The sequence below is a fragment of the Pagrus pagrus genome (genome assembly GCF_965226575.1).
Source record: "Pagrus pagrus genome assembly, chromosome: 16".
Lineage (NCBI taxonomy): Eukaryota > Metazoa > Chordata > Actinopteri > Spariformes > Sparidae > Pagrus > Pagrus pagrus.
The window spans coordinates 14,182,637-14,195,673 of NC_140200.1; the positions used below are offsets into that span (position 1 = coordinate 14,182,637).

The 13,037-nt window shown below is 41.5% G+C and overlaps 2 protein-coding genes across 4 annotated transcripts; one reads left to right on the plus strand and one right to left on the minus strand.

Moving 5' to 3' along the window:
• Window positions 1-199: 199 nt before the first annotated feature.
• On the minus strand, window positions 200-2,168 carry churc1 (churchill domain containing 1). Its single transcript, XM_084377253.1, has 4 exons — window positions 1,922-2,168; window positions 1,530-1,665; window positions 716-786; window positions 200-549 (listed from the first exon to the last, which is right to left on the minus strand). The coding sequence occupies exons 1-4, from the start codon at window positions 1,958-1,960 to the stop codon at window positions 457-459; spliced, it is 339 nt and encodes a 112-aa protein (XP_084233379.1). The 5' UTR covers window positions 1,961-2,168; the 3' UTR covers window positions 200-456.
• On the plus strand, window positions 2,141-12,969 carry znf106b (zinc finger protein 106b). 3 transcript variants are annotated; one of them, XM_084377250.1, is made up of 21 exons: window positions 2,141-2,224; window positions 2,739-2,887; window positions 3,536-3,597; window positions 4,548-4,751; window positions 4,845-6,167; window positions 6,254-6,608; window positions 6,708-6,768; window positions 7,118-7,272; window positions 7,371-7,431; window positions 7,512-8,274; window positions 8,359-8,408; window positions 8,525-8,667; window positions 8,871-9,005; window positions 9,264-9,380; window positions 9,536-9,727; window positions 9,942-10,004; window positions 10,276-10,395; window positions 11,118-11,189; window positions 11,293-11,364; window positions 11,504-11,650; window positions 11,793-12,969. In XM_084377250.1, exons 2-21 carry the CDS (start codon window positions 2,741-2,743, stop codon window positions 11,847-11,849), a joined length of 4,299 nt encoding a protein of 1,432 aa, XP_084233376.1. In that variant the 5' UTR covers window positions 2,141-2,224; window positions 2,739-2,740; the 3' UTR covers window positions 11,850-12,969. The 3 variants fall into 3 exon arrangements, with proteins under 3 accessions (XP_084233376.1, XP_084233375.1, XP_084233377.1); XM_084377249.1 differs by having other exon boundaries at window positions 2,209-2,287; XM_084377251.1 differs by lacking the exon at window positions 2,141-2,224 and adding an exon at window positions 2,309-2,497.
• The last annotated feature ends 68 nt before the right edge of the window (window positions 12,970-13,037 follow it).

A 13,037-nucleotide genomic window follows, 5' to 3' on the forward strand; every position in this document is an offset into this window, starting at 1 on the left:
AGCCTTGCAGCTAGCAGTCTGGACCAGGGGGCTCAAAGCACTGAGCGTTGGTGTTTATACCGCTAGTAAAGGTGCTTTGGACGGGCCGGGGCTAGCTGGTTAGCATGCTAAACGTTCTTTGCAACACAAAACATAGTCGTCATAACTTCAAAGCAGTTACTGCTTCACATTCTGGAGCAGAATGCAAACGGAAATACAATTCTTAGTAGTAAAAAATGTTTATTTGAAGTACATTGTCAATTGACATACATATTTATTGTTGTCAAGGGCTATAAAAAGTTATACTGATATCAGCATACAGTAGTTCACAAACAACCAAGACCTTAAAATCACAAATGAAAGTGTGCGTAACATTTCGAATGCATGACAAAAAATGGTTGGACCCGTGAAGCGAGCAGCCAGCAGTCATCCGTGGTGGTGACACTCGATCTAAAAAGTGAATTGTGACCTGCAGGTTCAGAAGAGAGGTGCAGACTGTCTGGGGTCATCAGGTAACACACTGATGGAGTCCTCTGCTTTTCCACACAGCATGCAGAGCATTGTGTACTCCTGGACGACACAAAACAGAATTAATATACACACTAAAAGACTACACAGTGTCAACAACTACCCAGTGAGATTAGTGTTAGATAACAAGTTTGGCCCTATTCAAAAGCTCGTCCTCAGACATACATCTACTTAGTTGAGGTCATAAAGCAGCAAAGAGATTTCTTACCTGATATTCATCAACTACGGAGAATGTGTATTCGTGCCTGGCGATGACATGGTCACAATTTTTACAAACATCTGAAAAGACAAATGGAGTTAGTTATTGGTGGATTATTTTTTATGAATAAGTCTGGTAATTCCCTCTTCTTCACAGGAACCTTGTAGGAGGATTAACACATAAGATACCAGTAATTGGAGCCTGATGCCAGCATTAAGATTAACCTCCTGAGACCCGAGCTCTTGTTTGTTATGCATTTTTTATTTCTCTGAGCTATTTGGGATTAGTAGATGCCACTAGATGATAGAGACAGGTGTCCACGAATGAGGAAAACAGGTGTAAGTTAAGCAGAATTAAATAAAATGTAGCGTCCCTATATGAGGACGCAGGGTCCCTGGAGTTTGTATTTAACTAAGGTGCCCTGACCACGCCTGAGAAATTGCAGATCTTTCTTTCAGATTGCAGGTTAAACCAACAAATTTGGCCCTGATGCAACACCCTCTCCCATCCCACAACATGATCTGATTGGTAAAGCATCACAGTTAATAGAATATAATCAAAAAATTATTATAAATGTATCAAATAAATGTGGTGGAGAGGAAGTAGAAAGTAGCAGAAAAGGAAAATACCTGTAAAGTACCTGAAAATTGTACTTAAGAACAACAAATATTGGTTATCAGTCTCCTTGGTTTCTTTTGGCCCTAAAAATGCCACATCAGTCGACCCCTAACACAAACTACTTGATTTGTGAAAACTGGCTGGTCAAAACATGTCAGTTCACTGGCATCTGAAAACAACTTGGAGGTGAAGAAGACAGACTGACGGTCATATGTGACAATCTCCTCTCCATCATCATCCTCTGTGGCTTTGTTGCTGATCAGCACAAAGTCCCTCTGATGGCAGTTGGCACAGCCCAGGTAGTTCATCAGGTAGGAGCCATTCTCCAGACAAGTGTTCCCCTTAGCGAGAAGAGACAGCAACACATATTTGGACACCATCACTCAACAATTTGTTTCCCTCAGTGACATCCTAAACTGCGATTGTATGCGCGTTACACCAAAGCATCGACGTTTGAGGTTGTTAGTTAAACCAAATATTAACGTTACTCACGGGTAATTGTAACGTCAGTAGTTAGCTAGTTACTTTGCTAGTGTAGTAAGTTAGCATTCGTGCGTCAAAATAAAAAGAGGGGTCCTTACAGGTGCTTCAACTTACCCGGTCGGGATATTCTTTTTGCACACAGCCGTTACACATTTTAACTTTTAAAAACGTCAGGAGGCGTCAACTCGGCTAACTAACTGCTAACTGTTTTTCTGGGTTGTGTTTCTTTTTAGCAGATACTCCTCTTCCGCACAGAGCAGTGGTCCCTATAGCTCATTGGAGCTGTAACACACCGTCATGACCGGACACCAATACAAAATCCCATCTCATGTTCTGGAGATCTGTGAAAAAGTGGCCGCCGCCATACTTCCGGTGTCGTCGCCAGCGTGCGATTGGATGACGTAGCCGTCGCGTAACGTACGTAGACAAACATGGCGGTGGGGCAGCAGTAGAGTGTTGTTGCCATGTGAAATTCGTCTGGTAATTACAACCTGTTTACGATTTAAACACAACATATTTTGTTCAGTATGATGAACTAGCCAACGTTTTATCAACTTTTCTTACCGGCTTGTGTGACATTGACTTCAGGGACCGTTTACCTGCAACTGTTTTAGTCCACCGTCAGTCAAACGTGTTACCTCTCAGTGGCTGGCTAACCAGGGCTGACTTGATAACCACGTTTTGCTGCAGGTATACGTGTAGACTTACTGATTTGACAGTGTTGTGGGTTATAAACGGTTTCCAGCATTCACCCGAATGCCACTAATAAACTTTAAGCTACGTATAGGCTATAGTCTTTATTCCCTGATGTCTACTGAGACACTGGAGTTTGGATTTACTTATTCTATATTTAATGCAGAGTTAGTATTAGTATTAGTGCAAAGCTTTAATATGTGTGCTGTTATTTTATGTTCTTGTTTCACCTGTTCAGAAATGGCAGAGCTTCAAACCCCGCATGAGAAGGTGGCTCAAACCCCAGGGAAGAAAAACAACAACAAAAACAACAACAACAAATCTAAACCCTCCCAGAAGATCAAACATATCTACTGTATTTTGTGTCGCAGGTCATATTTGAAACATGTAAGTAGCTCTTTTACAGAGACATTTAAAATTAGGGATGCAACGATAAGGATTTCTTTCAGCCAATACCCATAACCAATAATTACCTGCCTCTTATGGCCAATACTATAGAATAATTCATAATTTTACATTTTTAAACTTGAAAAAGAAGTTCCTAAACTGTAGTTTATTCACACCTGAGTGTAAGAAGGGCTAAGATGTACTAATTGTAGATGGTTGATTTGATATCTCACAGCTCTAATAAGTTTTGAAGACTTTTTCCCTCCTCTGTGAACACTTGTAGAACACGTATTGCAAGTTACAATCATGCTGTCTTCTTCTGAACTTGTAGGAAAAAAACGTCCACACCAGCTATGACATGTGTGGCTCTTGTCTTTATTGCGTGGCTCTACACGGTGCAGCAGTTAGATGTAACAAGCGCTTCAACAAAAAGTCAACAAATGCTTTGTATTATGGGCTCTATTTAGCAGCTAAAATTTCATTACCTGTCGATAACCGACAATGTACATTTTCCATATTTGGGCTGAAAATGTTTTGGTCCAATATATATCGTGCATCCCTAATTTAAATGAGTGGTGGTGCTGGGTTATATAGAATGCAGTTGTTACAAATGATATCTAATCTTGACAATATGACTCTTTACTACAGGAAGCACAAGAGCATATGCATGGCATGCTGCATCACAGAGAGCTGGAGACGGTGCTGGGCAAGTGAGTAATGTTTGTAAAAGATACGAATGTGTAGGATTGCAACTAACAATTATTTTCATAACCGCTTAATCTGTTTGTTATGTTCATGCTTCATGTTTTAGTCTATAAAATGTCAGAAATGTGAAGAATCATGTCACCATTACCCTGTCCAACATATGTAATTCACAGTATCTCGATAATCATCAAGATATGCTTAAAATGGCATTAAAGACACTGGAAATACTTCAACCCCGATTTTTGTTCAGAAACAAATGTTTTTTTCATGCATCACAGATAGCACACACATCTTTTCTTAGTGTGAAGCAAACAATATTTTTACAATAATTACAATATTCATCTTTAGATATGTCCTTTCACAGAGTGAATCGTTTTTTAACACAAAACAAAACAGACAGAACATCGGGTGTCTTGAGTTTAAGACAATTAATAAAATATGAACAAGTTATAAAGAGATGAAAAAAAATGTAAACAAAAGAAGGGTGTTTCGGGGAAATATACATTTTCCAAGTTTAAAAAAAAACAGTAGTTTTTTCAAAGTGAAAGGTACATTATGCACTTAAGACATCAGAGAAAGAGGATTGAACGTTTTGCATAACATTTGTCAAGTATTCCTTAAAGCTAGATATTGAGTCACAATACTTTGTTGTGCCACCTGAAATGTGTTCAAGCATCTATTTATTTAGGCAAAGTTCTTGCACTTTGCTTGTCATGGAATATTTAAGAAGTATGACTCATAAAAAGATCAGCTTGTAGAAAAACATGTTTGTGTTCTGTATACTTGGATATCAAAAAGTATAGTTTTGGCATTGTTGTTGAATCAGCACTAGCCATACTGAGATAACTCAATCACAATCAAGCTTTGATCTTAAAATCAGTTCTAGAGCTTAAAGTGGGGATTCTGACATCTGCTGACATCTGACATATCTTTTGTTATGTTCCTCTATCAACAGGAATTTATTTCATGAATGTCAGGCGTGTAAGGAATCCTCCATGGGTTTAAAACAGTATGCTCAGCACATCTCCACCGCTCAACATAAAGCCAGGTTGAAGAGCTTGATGTCTAAAAAGGCAAAGCCCCTCTCACTGACGACGATCCTAGGCACAGAGACCTTGGACCAAATCCTGGAGAGAAACAAGATACTGAAGACTCAGGAGTAAGCGATCCACCATAGAATTAGAGCATGCATTTTATTCTTTCAATGATTTAGTATGTTGTTATTTTGACACACTGTCTATTTCCATAACAGGAGGAAACAAATAAAAAAGAATAAAAAGAAACAGAAGCAGTTAGCTGGTCAGAAGCAAGCAGAAATGCAACAGGGAGCTGCCAGAAAAAACACAGTGGGGTCCAAATTAGTGAAGCCGAAAAAATCCAAACAAGTGAAACCGAAGATACTGAAACAGGTGCAGGAAGCCCACCAGGAAGGAAGCAAAAATGCTGTTGCTCAAAACAAAGAGAATAAAGTGTCCAGTCTACAAAGACCTCCTCACCAAAGAGAGCAAACACGGCAATTCAAACCAGACAGATCGGCTTGTTTGTCCAGAGAGCCTGCAGGTCGAGGTGTTGTTGAACACCCTTATGTTCGGGACCAGTTCACCCAGTCTACTCAGCAGATGAGGTATGATGGCAACTTTTCTGGCAACAGTCAGTACAGCAAAGTCAAAACTGCAAATTCCCAAACGGACAGAAATATTAGAAGACAACACAATACTCAAGGAGGTGCCACTAACATGCCAGAACAAAGAACATGGCCTGCTATTAGACAGCAAGGCTATTACACGAAGCAGTATGATAGTGAAGCAGACTTCACCAGTGATCAACTCCCTCAGAATGGAGCCATCATCTTTCATCACGACCAGAAAGAGAGTACGGGACCTTCTCAGGCGGAACAAGAAGATTCAGCTCAACCAGCTTCATCAAATAAACCCGCTAACGCAGCTCCAATACGGGACGTTGACGTCAGCGCGATGCTACGGCAAATCAGAAGAGCGCTGGGTGTGAGGGAGCCGTGTAGAGCCGATCGTGAAGCCCGGAGGCAGAACACTGAGGCAGCTATCCGGTCAGCTGATCAAGCTGAAGCTAAGAAGGAGCAGCCAGCAGGTGTCTTCTACAAAAACTCCTCCATCCCCTCTGCTGGTACTACATCCGTGCAGTCCTCACTAGTCAGCTCCCCTGCTCCTGCATCCCATCTTGGTGTTCATCCTTCCAGTTATGCTCCTGCTAATTCAGAACAGACGGTCAGAATGACACAAGGAACAAATCAGTATTGTGAGGAGAGCTCAGTGGTTGCGAGTGCCTCAAATGGACCATCAAACAGCAGAGAGAGAGAATCATGGGAGGCCCTGGACAGCCAGACCTCACTCACCCGATGTTTGGGCAGGACTGCATCCTCTGAGTCCAACCAGAACACCGCCCACAAGGTTCGAATTGCCCATGAATCAGGCAAAATTCAAAAACCAACTGTGCATAAGTTGCTCAGCTCATCAGGGGCAAAGAGTAAGTTGAACTGGAGGGAGGTGCACGAGGAGATGAGGAGGAAGAAGCAGGAGAGGATCAAAGGCTTTCCCAGGTAAGTCTCTTCTTTCATGCATCCCTTTACCCTTTGTTTTCCAAGCAGAAATCATCATTTTATCCGTTTAATGTGTGTGGTAACAGGTTTGGAATCGAACTGGCGAACCTTTCATCTGACCAAGAAATCTCAACACAAGCAGAGGACTTTCCTCTGTCGGAGGGCTTCCACTGGGAGTCGCTCCCAGGCAGTGCTTCAGGAGCACACTGGACTCGACTACCTCCTCCTGCAGCCCAGGACACAACAGTTAATGAACCTCACGCAGCAACACCATCAAATTCTCAGATGCAGGAGGCTGTGGAGCAGCCTGGTGCAGCACAGGAAGGTCGCAGCAGTCAGACGGTCAGAGTTGTCTCTGTGAAGGTGGAAACACACTCGGACAAGGATGGAGATTTAGGAGACAACAGTGGTGCCAAAAAGAGGAAAAGCAAAGTGGTGCCAGTGAGTAGTGTACAGTATTATTAAGTATAAGGCATAGCTGAAATATCTAACTTGATGATACTTTTATGATTGGAATTTAATTCTCCTTCATTCTCACAGCGTGATGGCATTCCTGATAACGAGCCAGGAGGAAAAAAGAGGAAAACAAAGACAAAGAAGGGTAATCCTGATATTTTGTTTTTTGTATTTTTGTATCATTTGTAATCTCTGACTGAAGTGTCAGTGGTCATATTGCATTGTGGGTAATGTGAATATCTCAGCTTCAGCTGAATTGATTTCAATTATTTTATAGTCTACTGTTAATCCACCAATGTTTAAGCAGTACAATGATGCATTTCTGAAGCACTCTTTTAAAGCATTTTCATTTTAAAATGTATGTCTTAGCTGACTAACAGTGTTTGACAGCCACTTCAAATAGACCACCACCAACTCAACCTCTCTGTCGTGTTTTTGAATATTTCCAAATATCATCCAGTAAGTCTCAGTTTGTGTTTTTTCCTACCTTTTAGACCAGAACCAAATGGACCAGCTGTTGGCTGTGTCTCTGAGGGAGGAGGAGCTGAGCCACTCGTTACAGGATCTGGACAGATCTCTGATCCAGGCCCGCAGCGCCCTCCAAGCTGCCTACACGGAAGTCCAGAGACTCCTGCTACTGAGACAGCAGGTACCACCATGGATGAAGAAGATATCACAAATCTTTTCACGTTTTGCTGAGGGGTCTTTTCACGAGATTACATTAAATTGTTCTTCCTGCTCTTTCAGTGTACTACTGAGGTCAACAGTCTGAGAACCAGGCGCATTGAGATCCTGCAGGGGATGCAAGGTACAGTAGATTAACCCTTTGCTTTAAATGTCTTCACACTCAACAAATGGTTCACCTTTGTCTCTCTCAATCTCTTCCAGAATCAAATGTAGCAGAGAGAGCCACCACTTCATCAGCAGGGGCTGCTGCTACCGTGCAACCAAGGCTTTCTCCCCATACTTCCTTCAGTGCCTTCCCCTCCTCCTCCAGTCAGCATTCGCCCTCCACAAACCCAGCATCCTCGATCAGCCAGCCTCATCCAACCCCTCTTGCCCTGCCAACCATTCCAGTAAAGCAAGAACCACAGACAGTCTCCTGTAACCCTGATACATCTCAGGTACCTGTGAACCAGCCTGTGACCCTGTTTACCCATGCTTTGCTCCCCTCACTGCTGCTTACATCGCCACACTTAGCTGCCCCCACAACTCCTGTTACCTCTCTGAAACAACTCAAAACAATATCCTCTTTATCTGCGAGTCCTTCTCCTGAATCATCTGCCAGGCAGCAGGAGCAAGTGACCAGAGAGAGGTTTAACGACTCTGTAACAACAGTGAAGTTAGCGAGAGACGAAGTTGACAGTGATTCTGAGGAAGAGCCCACAACAGAGAAACCTGTATCCACCCTTGTTCCTGAAAGAGATCAAAATGCATTCGCTGCAGCTCAGAAAGATGGCGCAGGGAACGAGAGCGATGACTCCGTCGAGATGATGGAGCCCTACAACCTGGAGATCATTGATATCGACGAATCGGACAATGAGGAGACCGTCTCAAATGTTCCTGTCCAACGAGAGCCTCCTCAGAAGTCTGTCAGTGTGGAGTTCAACGCTATGAGCACACAGACGTTTCAGCAAAATGAGGATGAGAGGTGAGGTCACTACATAAGATAATCTTTGGTTGCTTTACTTTGAATGTGAAATGTGACCGTCTTTGTTCTCTCCTGACCACTCAGAAAAGTTAAGCCCACTCTTGTGCCAGTCAAAGATGCCAGCGTTCCTCCGGGTGAGTATTGTGTCTCCTGTTTGAGTTGAATTTAACGCTCACAGGACATGTTTGGATACAAAAATAAATAAAGCTCTAAAAATGTCATTTTCAACAAAATCGCTGCCTTTTTTCAGAGTGTGTTGAGGGGGCTGAGGAAGAGGAGCCATTCTTGGGAGCGTTTGAGAACCACACAGGCCCCGTCCACGGCCTCCAAGTTCACGAGGGCCTGTTGTACACATGTTCGGGGGACAACACAGCACGCGCCTACAGTCTGATGGTGCGTTGATCATGGTCCTAAAATGACACACACTTCTTTAGTAAAAGTGTATCCTTCCTCAGACAATTAGCAAATATAATGAAACCAAATCAGTCTCTCTGAATAGAGCAGACTGTTTTTACCAAGCAGCAAAGACAATGGATCTGTATCAATATAGAATCTGTGAAATTATAAACTTTATATTTTTGTCTTTGTTTATCCAGAGCAGGGAATGCCAAGCAGTGTTCACGGGTCACACAAACAAAGTCAACTGTCTGCTGGTGTCGTCGCTCCCAAACCTGCCAGCACGTCTCTTCACTGGGTCCAGTGACCAGACGATCCGCTGTTACAGCACAAAGGTACAAAAATTCCTTCTTGTGATGTGAGATTTAAACATTTATTAGACAGGGAATCATTTCAGTGGTTGATGCTGCACATGTATTTTGCTGAACACACACCTGCAGCTATCATGAATTTCTCCCATCAGCTGTTTTTATGTAGCCAAAGTTGAAGTATGATACCAACCCAGTAATTACAATTAACATGTTGAGTTACTGATGGTTTTTAACCACGTTGCTGTTTAATTTTGTGTTTTGTTTGCCTGCTCTCTCCTCCAGTCTAAGAAGTGTCTGCAGCAGATGTCTCTGTCAGACAGAGTGTTGTGTTTGCACGTCGCGTGGAACATTCTGTTTGCTGGACTCGCCAATGGATCAGTGGCCAGCTATGATTTAAAGGTGAGTGAAATGATTTGAATACTCAAAACTTCATGTCTGTTTACAGCATCATTCGTAAACCTCAATAGAAAGTTGGAATGTACAAAAATGACATTTGGTACCAAGTAGAAAAAACATTCTCCGCTGTTATCATCTCTCTCTCCATCTCTCATTAGACTCTGAAGCAGTTAGATATCTTGGAGTGCCACGGCCCGAGAGGTGTGAGCTGCCTGGGTACGTCACAGGAGGGTGCCCGGCGAGTACTCCTGGTCGGCTCCTACGACAGCACCATCAGCGTACGAGACGCCAAGAGCGGCCTGCTGCTGCGCTCGCTGGAGGGTCACACCAAAACTGTACTCTGCATGAAGGTGAGGAGATGAACCCACTTCCACTTCAACCGTTAAAATTTAAAAATGATTTTTGTCCAGATAAAAAGACAAAATAATTGTAGTTATTACACAAGGCTACTTACTGTTCATTCTGTTACGAAAACAGTAAATCTGCGTGCATATCGGGGTCAAAATCCAAATTTTCATCGCTTGTGTACAAAGTACTGTATCATTCTTCCTTTGTTGTTTTCAGGTGGTGAATGACCTGGTATTCAGTGGCTCCAGTGACACATCTGTTCATGCCCACAACATCCATGTGAGTACACTTATCAATGAGTATCGATGGACAGGTGCATGAAGTTTGTTCTGATACCTTTTAACATTACAAATAAATTAATCTGAACCTTTCTTATGTCTCGAGCCTTTGGTACAGATGTAGTTACTGAGGTGACACAACAGTACAATAGCTCAGGTTATTCTGAGTGATAATTTTAAAATATTCAGATTAAGACAGTGTGTCTGGGTTTGTGTATTTGGTTTTTCTGTTTTAACTTCACACATTTTTGTCGTCCACCTTTTATCTGCAGACGGGTGAATTGGTTCGTATCTACAAGGGTCACAGCCATGCCGTCACCTCGATAGTCATCTTAGGGAAGGTGATGGTGACGGCCTGTCTGGATAAACTGGTCCGAGTGTATGAGCTCCAGGTACAGTATTTATAACTTAGTTTTACAACCATTAGTAGCTCAAAAACTCAATTTCTGAGTGCGTTTCTTAGCTTCCTAAAAATCCAGAGAATGCAACGAACCTCGTTTCATTTAGTCATCAAAAAATACTCATTACAAAGTTATTTTCCTTCACCGATTACACTTCTGATAGTTTCCCTCTACAGTATTAGAAGTTAGGAAATTAGTGCATATTTTCCTTGATGTTTTATGGTAGCTAGCTTCTAATGAAGCTGAAGACGTTTCTAATTTACAGCAGGGAAGAACAGCGTGTGGAGCCAGAACATTATCAGAATTTCTTATTTATAGTTTACTATATATTTATAGTATAAGTTTGTTTTACAATGATCTGCAAGGTAAAATTACTGTTTTTGTCAGTGGAGTCTGGTGGCTTTGAGGAGGACAATATAACGGCTATTTCAAGTTAAGGCTCATTTATGCCCCGTTCCAGTGCAAAAATAGATTTGTCTGGCAGCTCAGAGTCGTGTTTCTGAAACACAACAAACATCGTGACGGTGGAGGAGGTTGTATTAATGAACCTTTTAAGAGAAAGAGGCAAAAGTAGAGGCAGGGTTGCAGAATGGCGGTGGTCTGTGAGGCCAATAAATACAAAGCGAAATCTGGACAAAGATGTCTTTGCAATTTACCAATGAGAAAAGTTTATGATGGACGTCATTTCAGCTTTGTCTTTGTCTCTTTTTTAGTCCCATGACCGTCTGCAGGTGTACGGGGGTCACAGTGACATGGTGATGTGTATGGCTGTACATAAGAGTGCGGTATGTGGATAAAAACTGACCCAGCCATTTTTTTTAAATCTAAGATTGCATGACAGATTTCATTTTGTAAACTGTCGAATTATACATCTGCATTGTTTGTCAGATCTATACAGGCTGTTATGATGGTAGTGTTCAAGCTGTGAAGCTCAACTTGATGAAGAACCACCGCTGCTGGGTAAGGACTCTTTACACAGAGAGTGAAACTTAAACTTTTCTTTCAATATTTTAAATCAGGTGATAAACATTCCTCTTATGATATTTAAGGATAATATTTGATGTTTTTTGACTGTCATGTGTCTTTGTCTGGTCTTCAGTGGCAGAATTGCTCTCTGATCTTCGGCCTGGCGGATCATCTCTTGCAGCACCTCGTTAGAGATCACAGCAACCCCAATCTGGAGATGGTCAAATGTCGCTGGAGAGGCTGCAGCGCTTTTTTTGCCCAAAAGCAGTCTGTTAGGCAGGTAATGAACTGACAGCATCTTATTTTCAACAGTCTCTAAAAGCTTTGTTATAAAAACAGTCTTAGAGTGCCTTCACACTAACAACAGTACAGTTGAACATTACCCTCAGACCTCCTCAATCTGGTTTGTATTTTTCCTGCAGGAGCTGCCCAAACACATGCAGAGCCACGCGGAGAAAGACAGTAAAGTGCAGCCTTGATGACGCTGGAGTTTCACCCATTACAACACACCACCTGATTCATCAGTTTCAATTTTTAGTTGTATTTTCCATTAATGTCCCATTTTTCCTTTTTGTTCAGCTTTTTGTGGTGCTGATCACATCTCTTTGGTCTCGCTGAGACCAGACAGGCCACTTGTTATTGATAGCTGAAGCTGTTTCATAATAGGTTTAGGTTAAGGCTCTGACACTTAAAATTATCAGTCATTAAGCTTTAAGAGTAAAACGATTCATTACAGTTTTGATCTGTTGGTCAGCACGTTCTTTTCTTATCCCGGTTGATACACAACATGGCTTTAGACACCATTCGTCTCAGAAATGCCATACTATATGTGAAGCTACTCCCTTGGAATGTTTCCACAACTATTCACTGGCATAAACACCTCAGAGTAGCTTTTACAGGCCAGCTTTTAATGTGAACTGCCTTCTTAATCAATCTCGTTGTGATTTGTATTGCCGATTGGCTCTGAAGTAGAGGCAGCAGGTTTTAATGTTGGCTGAATCTGTTGAGCAGCAGCACACCAGAAATGGCACAGTGTCTGAGCCTGAACAAAATCCTTAATTTATACATAAAATCTCAACAAGCATTTTGTGAAACTGTCCTTCTGTTATTTCACAAGAGTACTCCACTGATCTAGTGTTGTACTCATACAAATGTCTCTTTTTTGATTTGGATGTATTCCATTTTTGATTGTATACTGACATGGCTTGTTATTTTTCCTGATATCACAGTTTGGAGTAAATGTATCCTGAATTAATTCCTGACTCAGATTTTTGCCTCCCATCACACCTGAGAACTTTTAATTGAATTGTGTTGTGACTGTGAGATTTGGTTATACAAATATACCCTGCTTCATTGAATGTAAAAAAAAAAAAACATTCATTAATTTTTAACATTTTGACATTCTTGGCAATGCTTTTGTCCTTGTTATCACTTTGTATAACAGATATTTGAAACTCATCTCTTTTGTCTCTGTTGTCAGACCAAACCATTCAGAAAGTAACTTGCCTTAATTTTTGTATGTTATACTGTACAGTGTGTATTCGATCGTTTTAATACCTACTGTATGTGTACAGCAATAAAAAGACAAAAAATTCTTCACATGTTCAACTTGGCTAAATTTATAAACAATATGCTGGACATACTGTTTGTCTCTAAAGATTTGTCAA